The sequence below is a fragment of the Xenopus tropicalis genome, chromosome 5 (genome assembly GCF_000004195.4).
Source record: "Xenopus tropicalis strain Nigerian chromosome 5, UCB_Xtro_10.0, whole genome shotgun sequence".
Lineage (NCBI taxonomy): Eukaryota > Metazoa > Chordata > Amphibia > Anura > Pipidae > Xenopus > Xenopus tropicalis.
Window position 1 is genome coordinate 122,219,056 of NC_030681.2, and position 18,565 is coordinate 122,237,620.

General features: G+C 40.3%; 2 protein-coding genes across 4 annotated transcripts in view; one reads left to right on the forward strand and one right to left on the reverse strand.

Annotated features, from left to right (window-relative positions):
- The window catches only part of hps3 (HPS3, biogenesis of lysosomal organelles complex 2 subunit 1), a 22,971-nt gene extending 14,229 nt beyond the window's left edge, over window positions 1–8,742 (forward strand). For all 3 annotated transcript variants that reach the window (XM_002937330.4, XM_012963322.3, XM_031902461.1), the window contains 7 exons: window positions 1,070–1,291; window positions 1,591–1,776; window positions 3,996–4,190; window positions 4,462–4,566; window positions 5,558–5,764; window positions 5,976–6,066; window positions 8,462–8,742. In XM_002937330.4, coding sequence (XP_002937376.2) covers window positions 1,070–1,291; window positions 1,591–1,776; window positions 3,996–4,190; window positions 4,462–4,566; window positions 5,558–5,764; window positions 5,976–6,066; window positions 8,462–8,589 — 1,134 coding nt within the window. In that variant the 3' untranslated portion in view covers window positions 8,590–8,742. The remainder of the gene's footprint in view (window positions 1–1,069; window positions 1,292–1,590; window positions 1,777–3,995; window positions 4,191–4,461; window positions 4,567–5,557; window positions 5,765–5,975; window positions 6,067–8,461) is intronic.
- The window catches only part of cp (ceruloplasmin (ferroxidase)), a 23,626-nt gene continuing 13,651 nt past the window's right edge, over window positions 8,591–18,565 (reverse strand). The window contains exons 14-19 of the mRNA XM_002937329.4: window positions 17,201–17,326; window positions 16,429–16,538; window positions 13,904–14,120; window positions 12,772–12,911; window positions 10,702–10,858; window positions 8,591–9,793 (exon numbers count right to left, since the gene is read on the reverse strand). Coding sequence (XP_002937375.1) covers window positions 9,750–9,793; window positions 10,702–10,858; window positions 12,772–12,911; window positions 13,904–14,120; window positions 16,429–16,538; window positions 17,201–17,326 — 794 coding nt within the window. The 3' untranslated portion in view covers window positions 8,591–9,749. The remainder of the gene's footprint in view (window positions 9,794–10,701; window positions 10,859–12,771; window positions 12,912–13,903; window positions 14,121–16,428; window positions 16,539–17,200; window positions 17,327–18,565) is intronic.

Here is an 18,565-nt window from a genome sequence, read left to right on the forward strand (position 1 = left end):
AAGGGCTTTTATTATACAGCTTTTCATGTCTGGGTGACAGGTCCACTTTAATGCATTAAATTAGGTATATTCCCATTCATTACTCTAGAATGTCCTTGATGTTGATATATGTTTTCAGTGCCCTTACTTGAAGGGGATGTTCTCCTTTTTTCGAATAAATCTTCATTAAAAAAATAAATTAATAATCTTCTGCCAAGATAGACCTGTGCCAGTATAGATGCTGAAGATATAGTTTACTGCTCATGCTCTTCTTGCCTTTGAAGAATCAAAAGGGTTACATAGTAGCTGAGACTGGAAACAATCAAATGCAGCCTTTTAGCCAAGTAAATCCTACATAACTTGTATTTGATACGGAGACGGGCAAAATAACTTCATCTGAGTTTTAAGAAAGGTCTATGTAAATACAGCCTAAACGCTTATGAACTGCTGCTCTGAGTCCTTAGTGAAAAGAAACACCACATTTCTTTCCCTCTATTCTTTCCTTCTATCATTCTCTCAACAAAATCCTTCAGGGCGCAGCAGGAGCCTACTCAGTTTGCTCTTCTCTCCCCTTCCCATCTCCTCCCCCACCCTCCCTACTCTGTTGTAATCTGAGCCCTGAGCATAGAGATGCAGGCAAGGAAGTTATGTCAAAGCAAGCTAAAATGGCAGCTGCTATATTAAACAAACAGAGGGAGCTTCTATGGCTGTTTACTCTGGTATGATAAGCATTCTATTCTGCAGAATAAATATAGTGTTCTAGCTTGCACCATTCTGACTAATCTATTGGCAGTAAAATGCCTTTACTTTAAAATGCTTTACTTCTCCTTTTAAGGGCTGTGTCACACGGGGAGATTAGTCGCACAAATCTCCCTTGTCGCGGGTGACTAATCTCCACGAATTTCCTCTCCTCATGGCGCCGCGTATGCCATCCCACCGGCGATTTACATTTTACTAATCTCCCTGTGTACCGCAGCCCTAAGAGATGCCCTGATGACATCTGCAAATATCTACTGTTATTGGGATTTAAAGGCAAAATCATTTATGTTTGAAAATTTAATTCTTTTTAACAGCCATATTATTTTCCTAGGCAGTCGCTGTAAAAGTAATAGAAATATTTAATGCCGTGGACAAAGCCCAACTGCCCCATGTTTTGTGTAGTCCTTGTCTTGCACATGTGTGTCCCACAAAGGCAATGGTCTACTTGCAGAACTTGCAACCTTCAGCCTTAGTGTCACTGATAAAGGCAAACATGGCACGGAGAATGAATGATCTGGACACCTGCAAAAACGAGATCCAGCATCATTCAGAGGTAAGGCACTTTCTTCTCACAGTCCCTTTACTTGAACAATGCAGTGCATTGCACAATATCAGACATTACTCATTATTCCAGTAGTTAATTATATTATAATTATATAAAAGCTCTAAATTATGGAAAAGTCACCTCATATAGAATTTTAAGAATATATATATATATATATATATATATATATATATATATATATATATATATATATATATATATATATATATATATATATATAAATCTCAAAGTAAGTGTGTTCTAAAAATATTCTCTCTAGACTGATGTTCTACATTGCTTCCCTGCAGATGATGTTACTGTGTGCCTTTATGGATGAGCCAAGGCTGCTGATGAATCACAAAGGCAAAGAGGTCATACCAACAGCTTTGGCTTTCTACTTTAAAGACACTGTTCCTGGCTTACTTGTGGCTTCTTTAGTGGCTTTGCATGAAAACAACAAAATTAGCCTAACAGAAGCAGAGTTATTCTTCCAGGTAATCATTTGTTTTTGTATTATATTGTTGTTTTTCTAGGGAAGTTCTCTCATATACACTAAATATAATGTGTGAATTTCTCTTTGACCTTCTCTGTATTGGAGGGGAAAAAATTCCTGTGTTGCTTTTGACACCCCTATTGGAAGCATAAGATGGGGTTGCCAACAGCGATGTTTAATACAGAACACTTGACTAGGATAGATTTCAAAGCAGCCACGTCATTTTATTAAGGTGCCATCCCTTATCACAGGTTATTGTTGGTATCCAAAGCCTTGGGACTCCGCATGGAAAATCTCAAGGTACCAGGCATTTATGTTACGTTTGCTTTTTGCCTAGTTTTTGCCTAGTTGATGTCTTATAACAGCGCTGTCCAACTTCTGTGGTACCGAGGGCCGGAATTTTCTGGCCAACGCGGTAGAGGGCCGATAATGGAAGCCAGTTTGGCCACTCCCCCTTTTTAAACCACACCCACTTAAAACCACACCCATGTTATCACAAGCGCTTTTAAGACTATGCCCACATTAATGGTTATAGCGCAGCAAAACCCCAAATGGATGGTGCTCACTGTAGGGATATCACCCTTCATTCATATGTGAAAGAATTATATTATGCCATATTAAGACACAACCTTAAATCCCTATGCCTTCTCTTCCCCTATGGATAGCACAGCAACCCCAAGCACATAATTACACATCTTAGGGACCATATAATGACTATTTTCAAATGCTATCAAACTCCCAGAACAAACCCCTGCCAGGTTCACCTCCCACAGGCAGCATAGGGCAGGCAGAGTATGGCACACACAGGCAGCATAGGGCAGGCAGAGTATGGCACACACAGGCAGCATAGGGCAGGCAGAGTATGGCACACACAGGCAGCATAGGGCAGGCAGAGTATGGCACACACAGGCAGCATAGGGCAGGTAGAGTATGGCACACACAGGCAGGGTAGGGCAGGCAGAGTATGGCACACACAGGCAAAATAGGGCAGACAGAGTATGGGACACGCAGGCAGAGTATGGCACATACTCTGCCTGCCCTACCCTGCCTGTGTGAGCCATACTCTGCCTGCCCTACCCTGTCTATGTGTGCCATACTCTGCCTGCCCTACCCTGCCTGTGTGTGCCATACTCTGCCTGCCCTACCCTGCCTGTGTGTGCCTTACTCTGCCTGCCCTACCCTGCCTGTGTGTGCCATACTCTGCCTGCCCTACCCTGCCTGTGTGTGCCATACTCTGCCTGCCCTACCTTGCCTGTGTGTGCCATACTCTGCCTGCCCTACCCTGCCTGTGTGTATGGCACACACAGACAGCATACACTGACATAATGATGGCACTGCTCCTACAGTCTGAGGTGTGAACAGGGGAACAATGTGGGTGATTAGAGCCTGAGGTGTGAACACTGCAGGGGGTGAACAATGCAAGGATTAAAAGGTGTGAACAGTACAGGGGATTACATATTTAAACAATACAGGGGCATTACAGCCTGAATATGAGGTGTGAACCATGCAGGGGGCCATTTAATCTCAGTACTGATACCATTTAAAGCTTCCACAAAGGTAAATCATCAAAGCAGCTAGACAGCTGGGGGGCCACACAGAGGGGGGTCGCGGGCCGCCAGTTGGACAGCCCTGTCTTATAAGATTCACTTTGTATGTTTAGGCTTATTCAATTGCTTACTGAGTGGATTATAATAACTGCTGAATAAATATCTGGCCCTAATTGGACCGCATGCAGCCAGTAGAAATTTAGCAGGAATACCTTTGTATAGAGAGATACACAGTAGCACTTAGCATAGATATTCCCCTGTGGGAAGTGGCAGCATGATGATACTGCCAATCCACACTCACCAGCACACCCTGGCCATTCCACTCTGTTCCACCTGGTGCACAGTATTTAGAGAGACGTCGGCACTCTCCACCACGATCCAAATAGCACAAAATACCGGCACAACAGGATTTGTTTTAGCGGGATAAACCCTGCTGATTTTAATAGTAGCAAACCATGTAACGTTTTGGGGGCACGCCCCTTCGTCAGATGTCGTGGGCACGACGAAGGGGCGTGCCCACGAAACGTTACATGGTTTGCTACTATTAAAATCAGCAGGGTTTATCCCGCTATAACAAATCCTGTTGTGCCAGTATTTTGTGCTATTTGGAGCATGATGATACTGGCCTTCATCACCCCCGATGTAACCATTTTTTTGTGTTTAATTTTATTAGGCACTTTGTGAGAAGATGGATGATGAAGATAACGTTCCTCAGATGCTTGTTGATTTTTGGGAAGCACGTCTTTCTGCCTACCCCCCTGAATCTGTATTACAGGATATTCTGTTCAAACTGACCTCATATTACGTATGGAGAATCTGCAGGCCCCACCATTTATGTGTCAAGCCTCTGAGGAGCCCTGAAGATTTGGTAAAAATGATCCTTCTATGTCATTTGCTTATGTCCTATCAACACAAACATTTAGGGATGGCCAGGTCAACCTTTAATATATTTACCCCCTTGCTAATGATTAATAGCACAGTGTTAAGAGCTGAACTTTTGGTGCATTATTTTTATTATTTGAAAAAATATTATCAAATCACAAAACATTTGCTCCTCTCATTTTAACAGCATTTTATCTGCTGATATGTGCATGCCTAGTATTTGGTTTAACTATAATATGTCAATCATTTGTTTCCAGAGAAATTCCTGCAGTCATTTTGGATTAATCAGCCCTTGGATCTCAAAGATGGTGTCTAAGGAATCTGCACTTTGCAATCATTGTGGAGAATTCCTAAAATTACAGGTGTGTATCATTGTTGATCAAGTAAGCTTTGATTCCATTTTAATTGTGTTTATTTTTTATTGATACTTTCCTCTTTGAAAGCATGTTGAAAGCATGTTTTGCCTGTAGCATGAGCTATGATATCTGTTGGTCACAGATAAGAATTGTGAGTTCTAGAATGACAGGCATTCTTGCAGTTGTCTCTCTCTCTTCTAAAGTGTAGTTTAACTGACAGTTAACTTTAATTGTGATGCAGACAGTGGTATTCTTTGCTCTTGGTCATAATTTAATGATTTGCTTAGAATATGTACATTTATAACCTACCAATAACATACTAAAAAGTGAACATCCCCTTACTGAACCTACTTTAAAATGATGTGGAGTGTGGGTTTGTTTCCTTACCTTCCAGTACACAGTACTGGAAAGTAATCTCAACATACATAGCATAAGGCCATTGATCTACTGGGGTTGGGCTCTCCAAAAATTTGACTTTTAGGAAAGTTAGATTTTTCTGCACTAATATTGTGGTGAGATTGCCTATATTTTATGCCAAAAAATGTTACCCCACCAAGACCTAATGACTGAATTATGTGACTAAGATGCTCCCTGTGGAACATAGTTTGACCTACTTGGAGGGTGACCCAAGTAGAGTACAGTTCTTGTTCTTGCACTTTGTTATTGCTGTACCCCCTTTCTCTTCTGTACCCCACCACTTTTTTTTTTGAAAACTAGTAAAAATGAGACCCGTTAAAAAACAAAACAAAAAAAAATGGATATCCCCTTTAATATGGCTTTATCACAAAAAGATATGTTCAAATAATACCAACAACCCCAAAGTTATTAAAAAAAAAAATAAAATAGTGTGTTAACCCCTTATATTATATAGTATTTCTAATTATAGTGCCTGGTTTATGCACTTTCTCTTCTTAATGGTCCCACTGTGGCCATCAAGTTTAACACCTTTAGTTTGTAGGAAAACTTATTTTACTCATGTTTTTTCTTTCTATCCAAGTCCCTTCTCAGCGGTCCATCCATGGATGTTAAATTATTCCTGCCATTTCTAAAGCTTATACCAGAAGACAGCAACTCCTCTCTCAGTATTCATATTCTGTGTGCAACACGCCTGATGCAGTATGAGAAGTCAATAGATAAGCTTCTGGATTGCTGCCCTGAAGCTATAATCGCATATGCAAAGCATGAAGTAAAAGAAGGAAGTCAGGTATGTGTGAGGGTTTTCCTGGTATAATTATTTGTACTGTATATGAGGGCCTAATATCTCGGTATCATATAAATGAATGGCTGGGGACAAAAATCAGGAAGATATTCTGATAATTCTGTTGCTGTACAGCAGGCCTATTTAATTTTGATAGTTGAGAGCAATAGATACATGCCAACAATGTTGATAATTGTTTATTTATTCAATGGGATAGACCATTTGGTGGAATAAGCTGCTTCCTGAACTCTGCAATCGAATCCGATCCAGCCAAAGCAATAATGAAGTCTTCATCTCGTCCTTAAAAGGTCTGTTGTTCTTTCATTGTTCTGATGTTATGATTGTTAGATTTGTGTGCTAAGAAAAGAGAAATTACTGTAAATGCTTATAAAAGCATTGCCAGTATCGATTAATGTGACAGAAGCAATAGACGTAAGCAGAAAGCACCAGAAGACACTTCCTGCATAAGTAAATAGTAATAGCTTTTGCATTCATGTTCAGCACTCACCCGAACAGAAGAGGGCAGTCCTGTTACAAATTCATCATATCAGCTGTGTAAAAAAAAAAAAAAACGGGAGGCAAACCTAGTCTAGTTCAAATGTCTTGGTGCAGCTATGCATACTGCTGTTTTTAAGGCAATTTGCCCATTACAGGGCTTTATTTCATTAATGGGGAAGTTCATGTTATAAAATATAGAATATGTGTAGTTAGTTATTAGCGTAAGTTACACTGTGTAACTAAATAAAAGAATGTGCAATTATAACATTACTCTACAGGTCTGTATTACAATCTGCTTTTACCATTCCAAACTGTACAAATCATAAGACTGAAATGTACTTCCTTATTAGTGAAGGAGATCTTTAATTACATTGCCAGACTGCCCAGCATGGCAGCCCCCTGCATGCCTCCCTTTTATAGCAGACAATATAGACCAGTGCTGTCCAACTTCTGTTGTACCGAGGGCCGGAATTTTTCCGACCTACGTGGTGGAGGGCCGATAATGGAAGCCAGTTTTGACCACTCCCCTTTTTGAAACCGCACCCACTTGAAACCACACCCATGTTATCACATGACCATACCCATATTAATGGTTGTAGTACAGCAAAAACCTGCCATACTCTGCCTGCCCTACCCTGCCTGTGTGTGCCATACTCTGCCTTCCCTACCCTGTCTGTGTGCCATACTTTCACTGTGTTTGCCATTCTTGGCTGGTTTGTGCCATACTTGGCCTGTGTGTGCTATACTCTGCCTGTGTGTGCCATACTCTGCCTGCCCTACCCTGCCTGTGTGTGCCATACTCTGCCTTCCCTACCCTGCCTGTGTGTGCCATACTCTGCTTGCCCTATGATGCCTGTGTGTAAGGCACACACAGGCAGCCTACAGTGACACAATGCTGGCACTGCTCCTACAGTCTGCACTGTATATTAAAAAACTATATATTAAAAAACCTTTTAATTGAAGTACCACCTCAGTATATGTTCTTTTTGTAGTGTGCAGGGATTATTTGTGGGTTTCTACTGCTCCTGAGGTGTGAACAGGGGAACAATGGGAGTGATTACAGCCTGAGCCTGAGGTGTGAACACTGCAGGGGGTGAACAATGCAGAGATTAAAAGGTGTGAACAACACAGGGGATTACATATTTAAACAATACAGCCTGATTACAGCCTGAATCTGAGGTGAGAACCATGCAGGGGGCCAGTTAATCTCAGTACTGATACCATTTAAAGCTTACACAAGAGTAAGCCATCAAAGCAGCCAGACAGGTGGGGGGCCACACAGAGCCGCGGGCCGCCAGTTGGACAGCACTGATATAGACTGTACTTTATTTTCTCCACTGTCTGCTTGGGGGACACAGGAACAGTGGGGTATAGCTGGTACTACTAGGAGGCAGGACACAACAATACAAAGAAGAACTAGCTCCTCCTCCTCTGGCTATACCCCCAGCAGGCGGAGCCCAGTTCAGTTTTAGTTGTGTCCTCAGGAGGTTAGGACGTGTTTATATTTCTTACATTCTAACCCAACCCCCGTGAGGCAGTGTGGCGTGCTTCCACTAGGGTTACTACGTTCCCAATTCGCTGCATCGGGCCCTGCCCTTCGCCCCATCCTGGCCACGGCCTGGGTCAGCCGAGCGGTTCAGTCATGGTCAGACTCCCTTTTGCAGGCAATCCTCTCCGGGGCTTCACGCCAAGAACTGTCTCAATGGGCCTCCCAGATCAAGGAAGCTAATGAGTACATCTGCGAGGCCTCACTGGACGCATCCTGTGTCCCCTCAAGCAGACAGTGGAGAAAAGGAGATTTTGTGTACTCACCGTTAAATCTCTTTCTCTCCAGTCGCTTGGGGGACACAGGATTTCCACACCCTGGATAGAGACCTAGCAGAACTTCAGACATGATCACTAATGTTTTCCCTTATGGTAACAGTTACTAGTTTATAAATGGTTTCAAGTTACATTACACGTCTGTTTTTTCTTTGGTACTAAACTGAACTGGGCTCCGCCTGCTGGGGGTATAGCCAGAGGAGGAGGAGCTAGTTCTTCTTTGTATTGTTGTGTCCTGCCTCCTAGTGGTACCAGCTATACCCCACTGTTCCTGTGTCCCCCAAGTGACTGGAGAGAAAGAGATTTAACGGTGAGTACACAAAATCTCCTTTTTGGTGTTGTCATGTGTTAGTGAACCCTCATTATTGCTGCTGTTCTTTTTAGACACCCTGGAGATAATGGCTATGGAGCTTGATACCAAAGACTTTCTTAATGCACTTCCCGACGATGGAACAGCAGCGTTTTTCCTGCCTTATCTTCTAAACCAAAGCAAAAAGAAGCTGACCTTTTAAATGTTTTATTTTATTTGTTTATTTGTATTTATTTTAGAAAGCACCTGTTTTATAACCTTAATATATTATTACTATGCACATTACTAAAACCATGATTCTGTATGAGGCAAATCAGCTGAGGAGGCAGAGGTATAAAGTAAATATTACAACTTCTCTTTATGTCCATGTGTTTTATTTCAGTAGCACTAGTTCAGTGGTTTAAGCTCTGTGATCGGTGTATTGCTTATATCTAAAGTTATAAGAAGTTATCAGAAAATGGCAATTATTTATTTAATTGCCCTTACAGTGGCCTCTGGATTTTTTTTTATAATATTGAATTGATTTTCAACCAAGGGATGTCAGCAGTTATCTGTTTGCTATAATCTATTTACCCTAGCATCCAGGCTGTGGTTTGAATGAGAGACTGAAAGATGAACCCACATTGTTGGTGCTCACTGCAGGGATATCACCCTTCATTCATATTTGAAAGAAGTTTATTAAGTAATAAAATGCCACATTCTTAAATCCATATGCCTTCTCCTTCCCTATGGATAGGACAGCAACCCCAAGCACATAATTACACACCTGAGGTGTGAACAATGCAGGGGGGGCAGTTAATCTCAGCCAGACAGGTGGGGGGCAACTTGCGCTCGACATTTATTTTATGGGTTTTTTTGGCTGCTGGGGGTCAGTGAAAGCTGGTGCGATTCAGAGGAGGGGGTAAATTATTCCAAAACATATATATGAATTATTCATAAACTATAAGACTAGTTGTTAAGTTAAAAAATTGGGCATTCTATATCCTCTAGTTTGTGTGTTTTTTAAATGTAATAGGGGCCTTTAGATTGTAAGCTTCAGAGCCTGATGTTAATGGATAAAGGGCTACATAGTATTTCAATACTATATAAACAAAAAAAGTTACCTAAAAAACAGCAGGACAAGATTCAACACAAAACAGACTGTAATAATATTCAACTATGCAGAAATATAAAGGGTCAATTGGAAAACATTAAACAATCTGCAGGGAAAATTTTGCAACCTTATGCTTCAGTGAAACACAACTGATTTGTTTTTATTGAGAACTGAGATGATTGAAACGGACCATTCACGGAAGTGTTCTTTATCAGTTCTTTTACAGGTCTTTCTTCCATCTTTCCAACACCAGGATCCAGGGCCTCAGCTTACTGTTTTATAAACTTTGTGAAAATAGATTGAGATTGTTTTTCTGCATAAGAAAAAGGATTGGTGAGATCAGTAAAATTATTATTGCCCTATTTACACTAGCCTTTAGAAAGCAGAGGGAATGCACAAAGTTTTGTTATGGCAGTGTTACTATATAGCTGCACCAGCTGTGGGGCATTGTAGAACCTGCTTGGCAATAAAGCCAAAATAACCAAATTACAAAGGGAAAACCCATCCTACCGATCTTTCTGTTCTGATCTAAAGAACCCTTTTCTCTGCATTAGGGTTCATGCAAGCGTCTTTAATTGCATTGCCTCATGGTAGCTTTTTTTTTTTTTTTTATTGTGTGCGTTTTCACCATACGTGAATGTAGGAATTAACTGACCCCATTGTTCTCTATAGGGATTGAATCAACAGGAGCACACAAACACTGAACATTAATGAAATGTGGTAGCATTTCATCAGCATTCAGTGTGCTCCCAATGGTGCAGTCCCCATAGAGAAGAATGGGGTCAGTTAACTCTGTGTTCCTGTGCGGTGGTTTGTTGTGTGCAAAACATATGTGGTCAAGGATCTAAAGGAGAACTAAAGGCACCATTAACCCCTTCAATACTGCCCTGTTTGTGATACATGTGCACTGCATAATCATCTTTTGCGCCTAGACTTTTTTTGGAGCCAAGTCTGGATCAGCTTCAGCTGCCCATGTTCAGTGTTGGAGATCACTTGCAAGGGAAGATTGTGGAGAAAGCTGGCACCTGGCAACCCAACCCCCATCCCCCCACCCGGTCTAATCTTCTTTTCCTGCATAGATAGCAAATATAGAGCAGAGTTGCTGTTTGGGAGAGGAGTGGTAGCCTTCCAAGGCCCCTAATTTTTATTCATGTCTTGTTCTCCATAGTGTTTGCTCTTTAAATGAGAACACAATTCCCAAATTTCATTGGAAATCCTTACTTTCTAATACAGTGTAGAGCACCTCCATCCCAGCATGGATATGGTCTGTCACATGACAGTGCAGTAACCAGGTGCCAGGAACTCGTGCTATCATTTCAACTGTTTTAAATGTCCCAGGAAACAGATCATACACATCTGAATGAAATGTCGCTCCTCTCTGAAAAATAAATCATTATAATGGTAAAAACATTCAGTCATTCTTTTAGTTATCCAGCCAAGACACATTAGGGGTTATGTAATAAAAGGCACTAAGTTTGCCCAGTGTCAGCAACCCATAGCAACCATTCAGAAGGTAGCATTTACTGGTCCCTTGTTTAAAACCAAATCGCATGCATGCTGAATTTTTCAGCAAGTGTGCTCCTTATAGGAGCAACATTTACATGCAGCTAGGTGGCATTCCACCCCTAAATTTATGCCTAAGGGAGTCTAAGGGGGATGACCTACCCATAATTCGGAGCTTTCAGAATAATGGGGTTCCATATAACTGATTCCATACTTGTGTTATTTGTGATTGTATCCGATTCTTACCATACTGTTTATTTAATCAATGGTAATTAAGAGTGTTTTCATGAAAGGTAGTTATTAGTGATAAGCTGTCCTGTATCGCTTTGTCAAAAAATGTGAGAAACTACAAAGAAATAGCGTAACGGTGAAAAATATGCAAAACGCGGGTACCGAGCGTTATGCACATCACTTTTTTGTGCAGCCGCACCCTTTGTAACGCACACTTTTTTGCCATGGCAGAATTTCGCTGTGAATCAATGCCTGCCGAAAAAAATCGCTTATTACTAGTAGTCAAAAGTAATGAGCACATTTTTTTCAGCAGGCATGAATTTGCGGCAACATTTTAGAAAAATTTCCGTCCTATACGCATGTGAAAAAAACACAGCAAAACACCCTCCCCATTCAATTCAATGTATTTGTAGTGAGAAAAAGCTTGAGAAAAAATGGCCATTGACTTCAATGTATTCTGTGCACAAACCACCGAAAAAAAAAACACCAACTGACTTCAATGCATGTTTCGTGCAGAAATTAGGGATTAACCAAATCCACTATTTTGGAATTTGCCCGAATTCTGCACAAAAGATTTGGCCAAATTCCAAACCAAATCTGAATCCTTATTTGCTTATGCAAAAAAGGTCACAAAGGGGGTTAAAGCCAAAAAAACATTTTTCAACTTCCATGTTCATGTGATGAAAAGTCACATGATGTTCAGGATTCGGAATCAATTTGGCCATGCCCTTGGATTAGACAGAACCCAAATTCTCCTGATAAAGGTGCATCCCTATTAATCAGCCATTTATTTTAATGGATTTTACAAATTGTTTGCTGTTTTGCAAATTTTTCAGCAAAGCAAAATGGGACAGATTGTTTCATAACTATTAGTCAATACTGCTTGGCTTCAGTGGTGCAACTGAATTAACCCTGTAACAGATGAGTAACGCAGCATGGGAGATTGCTGCTGTCACTTAGGCTCATGTCACATGGGGAGATTAGTTGCCCACAGTTAAATATAGGCTACTGTGGGTAACAAATCCCCACCAAAATTCTTTCCCACTGGCAATAAAGTAAATCACTTGTGGGAAAGCATATGCAACAGTTTGTTTTTCAAGGTTATCTCATGAAAATGAATAACTGCATATTCTTTCCCACCAGCATTTTGGGGAGGTTTGCTGCCCATGGTAGCCCAGATTTAACTGCGGCTGAATAATCTCCCTGAGAGCCTCATGGGGTTAAAGCAACTGATCTGCTAAATCAAGGCTACAAGTGAGAGCAAACATTCAGCATACCTAGGTGCTATTTAGATGTCTATAGAGGCATGCATATCTGATACACAGGCAACAATTAGATTCAGGTAACGATGATATATTACAGTTATTTAAATACACTGAATAGATATAAATATCAGTGATTCAGAAAAATAAATATCTAGACACAATCAGCGCTTGATTGATCCCCTTCAGATATATTAACTAGCAGTTCACCTCTGAGTACTGAGTATAACTGTTGTTTATACACTCTAAGCTTTATGTTCTCAGTAGCGTGTAACACAGCAAATCAAATGCTCACCACATATGTAAAGCTGTGTGCATGAATGTGCATGGTATGTATGTCAGCTTCATTGCCCAGTCCAATAAGGTGCCAGTAGATTTTATCTCCAACATGCATAGTGAGGCCTTCTAAGTTGGCATACAGCTTTCCATTTATGCCTGCAATAAAATAAAATATAATTTTAAAATGACCCTTCCAAGTTCTTAATTGCCAATATCATGTCGATAAAAATTACACTGTTAAAAAAAGATATTCCCATTTGAGAAGATCCCAACATGCAGTATTCCAAACTAAAAGCATTTTTTGTGTTCCATTCAAGTGGAAGAGTGGGAGTGCACAATAATGGAGTGAAGGGGGAGGCTCACCTGCCTTCAGAATGTTATAGTATGGCCAGTTCATTTTAATTTTCTAGTTTTTCAATTATTTGCCTTCCTCTTCTGCTGATTTCCAGCTTTCAAATGGGGGGTCATTGACCCCAGCAAACAAAAAGCCGTGGCCTTAAGGCAGGTGCTCATTTTCAAATTTCTGGTAAGGAGGCAAGTTTTGGTTGCATAAAAACCTAACAGAGCCTTCTGTAGACTGCCAGTCCAAATAGGGACTATTAAGTAGTCAATTGTCACTCTTATTGGCACCCCCAGAAACCTTTCATGCTTGTGTTGCTCCCCAACACTTTTTTCATTTAAATGTGGCTCACAGCTATAAAGGGTTGGGGATCCCTGCCCAAAGGGCTAGTTAACCAAACAGACATCATTGATGCAGTTTCATGAGCAATTGAACCATATAAGTAAAACAGAGGGTCATTACAGTCAGTGGCCCAAGTCTATAGGACTTTACAAGTCAGGTCACCTGTGGGGGCCCAGGAAAAAAACTTAACAGGGGGTCCAGCAAAGTTATGGCACAGGTGAATGACCCCTAATCATTTTTAAACCCAGTGAAAGTGTGCATCATTAATAATCCCCAGCGCATCCCCTATTCTTCTTGACTCCAATGCATTGACCTTGGGCAGTGCCTGGACTAGACTGTCCTGGTCCATTAGTAGGGATATAAATGGTACTCTGCAGATAACCAGTGTTGGTAAATGGGTCATTAAGTAAACCATGATTCAGATATTTTGCCTAATTTCATGATATAGTAGGAAGGAGGTTCATACCATGCATTTTATTGCTTTCAATGAAATCTTCATCTTCTTTTTGAACTTGATCTGGATGCAAAGAATAGGTTTTGATATTCTCATCCAAATACCATGACTCGTTCTCATCGAAAATCAGGAAAAGAAGAGCAAACCTCTTTGGTTTGCTGAGCATGTCCAATGGCAACAACGATCTCTTACAGATCACAAGAGGGCCAATTAATCCACTGTATGTGTCCTGACAATAAAATAAAGTTTATACATTCAATTGGTTAAATAAGAATACTGAAAAAGAAGTAAGAGGTTTAGCCGCTAACACATAGGCCCATTTATCAAAGCTCAAATTTTTATGGTTTTTGAATCAACAATGAACTAATTTTCTCTAAAACCAGGAATTCCAAGTGATTTATTAAAACAGTCTTTTAAAAAAAAAAAAAGCACAAATAGTGATGGGCAAAATGTTTTGCCAGGCATGGAATTCGCGGCAAATTTCCATGTTTCGCCATTGGCTGATTTTTTTTCGAAACAGGTGGAAAAATTTGCTGCGGAAAAATTCGCCCCCATCAAAAGAATTGTCGCGGGTGACAATTTTTTTTGATGAGCAACATTTTCGCCGCAAATTTTACAGCTTAGCGAAACGGGACAAATTCGCTCATCACTGTTGCATAATTGAAAGAGTAAAAAAAACACGAGACACCTCTAAAACCACAAAGAAAACATTAGCCAGTTGAAAAAGGACAGCTGCCATTGACTTCTACATGACCTCGACAGCTTTTAGATGGCGTATTTTTACTTACAGATTTGTTGCAGTTTTTACTCATAATGGCGATAAAAATCTTCTTTTTTTCAACAAAAAAAATCCTTTTTAAGTAAGTACTAACTGTAAAAAAAAAAAACCATGACCTTTAGTAAAAGGGACCCTTACAGTGTGATTCACGCACTATAGGATCAAAGTATCTAGTGCCAAGTTGTGCTGCCATGTGCAAATAATCCTGACTTCTTTGGTGGGAAAATACTGACCGCAACATGCTGCGTTCCACCTACATTCAGCTCTTACGTGCGCCGGTGTGAGTACAACCACATTAAGAATAATGGGGTGCATTTGTCCCCGTGCCCCCCTGCAGTGGAACACAAGAGAACCCAAACGCAGGAGAGCACAGATAAAAATGCTTGTTAGTACGAGCCCTTAAGGTGGCCATACACGCACCGATATTATCGTACGAAACCTCGTTTCGTACGATAATCGGTGCGTGTATGGCATGTCGGCGAGTCGACCGATATCGCAGGAAGCTGCTGATATCGGACGACTCGCCGATCGGACCAGTTTGAAAATTTTGATCGGGCGCCATAGAAGGCGCCTGACCAAAATTCTCCCTTCAGAGCTGAATCGGCAGAAGGAGGTAAAAATCCTATTGTTTCTACCTCCTTACCTGCCGATTCAGCCCTGAATGGTGTGTGGCGGATCTTACGATGTTTCGTGCGACCGATGGTCATACAAAACATCGTCAGATCGCCACGTGTATGGCCACCTTTAAAGACCCATCAGAGGACAAGTTACATTTAAAGGGGATAAGTAATGGAATATCAGTTGCAAGAAATTGTTCAGTGATCTAATCAAGGTTGCATGACAGAAGCTAATGTTCAGTTGTATGTATTTAATATAATTTCAGTATCAATAAAAAGCGCCCCAAAAAAATGAGATGTCCACATGTAGCAGCTTTGCAAAAGAAACCTTTTTTCTCCTTCCAATGATCAGTTATTTCCTTTATCTCTTAGACAGAGCATAGACCTTTAACAAAGCAACAATGGACTCTGTTACAAGCATGGGATCAGTTTTTTCCATGTTTTTCCCTCCTTCCTCTCCACTTTCTCAGCAGAGGATCCTTTACAAAAACACTATTTACGGTGATCTATTCACCCTCATATACATAATACAAATCCTGAGTTTGGTCAACAATGATATTTCTCAGCTTTCCACACTAGGTAGAGCTATATAAAGGCTGCTTTTTCCTTCTGTACACTGTACGCTCTTTAACATCCACATTGGATCTTCCTCAGTGATCATGTTCTTTCTCTGTTCCTTAAATGATAATTTAACACAAACTATGTGCTTATCTGGTCCCAGGGTTCATAGCAGATGCAGATTGGTATTTGGAAGCAAGGTTCTGTCAGGATAGGGTGGCTTTAAGCGCTCATGTCTGTCTTTTTTATTGTACATAGCATAAATGCTTTTGTCTGCCAGTGAGGAAGACACAGACCATGCTCATTAGCTCCTGAAGCCAATGAGCTTTTATTTAAAGTATCAGATTCCCAACTTTTTGCCCAGTCACCATTAACTCCCTTATTATTATTCCATTATCAAAGTCTTACATCCAGTTAGGGCCACATGTTCCCATTAATCGTATTCTCTCTCACTCTTTACATTATATGCATTGAAGCAGAACAAGCAAAAGCTCCTGTGTATTCTACAAAATTATTACTATGTAATGACAGTGTCCTGTTAATGTTATTATAAGAATTCACCTTCAGTAATTCAATAAAATTACCTTAACTTGATCCACTGTTGAGTAATAAGCCCAAGTTACACAGTTTACATCTTCATGATAGCCAGGTCCAGACCTTTCTGGAATTTTCCAGATGTAAGTTTGTGTTTGCCCTGCAAATGTGCAAATTAAATATGTATGATCCAATCACAATTCATTTGTTAAAATGTTCATTGATTTGTTATAACCACAATTCAGACATTAGATGCATTAAATAGATAGCTCTGTAGTACGGGAAGGCCATTTTCCATAGACGCCATTTTCCATAGACTCCATTTTAATTAAATAATTCACATTTTTAAAAATAATGTCATTTTCTCTGTAATAATAAAACAGTACCTTGTACTTGATCGCAGCTAAGATATGATGAATCCTTATTGGTGACAAAACAATCCTATTCGATTTATTTAATGTTTAAATGATTTTAGTAGGTTTAAGGTATGTTGATCTAAATTACGGGAAGGCCCCTTATTTGGAAACCTCCAGGCCCTGAGCATTCTAGATAATAGATCCTAAAGCTGTAATTTCATCAGCCTCCCCTGCTATATAAAACATATATGCTTCCAATAAGATACTTAGCAAACAATTCAAGGGTCCCTGCAGTGGCGGAACTCCGCTGAGATTTATTTAGAAATCATTAGGATAATGATCCAGTCCCAGAAAAGCGCTCACACCTATTATTCCTGATATTTCCTGTCCAAGTAAATGGGAGCTGAAATACAGTAGGTATATAGCAAATACAGTAGGCAAAGCATATTTCTAAAATTGTCATTACCAGGCTCTGTTTGCACAACCGGACCATCTGTTTTTACTCCGTGAGCATAGATTGAATATGGCCTGCTGGCCATGTTCTTAAACACGATTTTAACTTTTTCATGAGTTCTTGCAATTAAAAGTGGGCCTGTGAAAGAAAAGGAATTAGTGGCTTTATTCCCTTGCAGAAAAGAACCAAAATAACATTAGATTACATTTATATTAAAGGAGAAGGAAAGGCTAAGTCACTTGGGGGTGACAAAATGTTAGGCACCCCCAAATCGCTAACCTTTTACCCCGGGCTGGTGCCCCTGTTAGGAGAAAACCGCACAAGCGGAGTGAAGAGCCAAACTTTAACAAAAAACAGAAGGAAGAGGAAACACTCGCTACAAGTACCCCTTGCTGGTGCGGTTTCCTCCTAACAGGGGCACTAGCCTGGGGTAAAAGGTAAGCAATTAAAGTCACTTGGGGGTGCACCCCCAAAGTGACTTAGCCTTTCCTTCTCCTTTAAAAATATATTCCAAAATTATATTAAAATATTCTAAATGGCCCTCAAATGAACAAGGTGTAATGCAATAGTAAGCTTACCTGTTGCAGTATTTGCAACTCAGATATACTTATCACTGAGATAGATTCCTAGTATGTAAAGTGAAATAGTAAAGCCAAGTTATAAAGCCTCTTGCACTCTTGCGTAAGGCATCACAGAACAAAATACAAAATTGCTTCCACTTAATCTCTACTGATAACATTTACTTTCAAATATACACTCTTCTCTATACTGTACTCTGTACTAGAGGGCTTGTTTACTATTCTTGGGGTAGGGTGCAATGTTTTTCTAGAGTGTTCTAGAGTGCAAAGACCTGCACCTTTCCTATGAATACAGCACTAGCAAAGTTATAGGGATCCATGTACTTACCGCCTACCTATGGGCACTTGCACAGTCTATGGTAGTTACTATATGAGCAGTAATCAAGGCATGTGTTAATTACCTTTGTGTGTTATGATTATTAACACAACTGACTTGTACTAAATGAATCCCTAATGCGGTTTCTGGTGCTGCAAACATTACTGTTTCAGAAATGGGCCAATGCACACCTGGACTGATGCCAGCAAAACACTATGGAACCTGTATGCAATTTACCAACTTGGAAACAAATGTATTTACTAGGCAAATTGAATGCATGGTTTGCCCCAAATTACAGGAAATAATGTGGAAATTTTGCAATTGCTTTGTAAAGGAGCCCTATCAGTGGTCAGATTCTGGTTTATGTGATCCAGGCTCCAGGAGCCATCAGGTAAGTATTAGTAGTAACTGATAAGATATTCTAAAAAAATGTCTCCAAATTCAGTTCCAGCTTTTTCCCATAGACTTCAATAGAGATTTAAT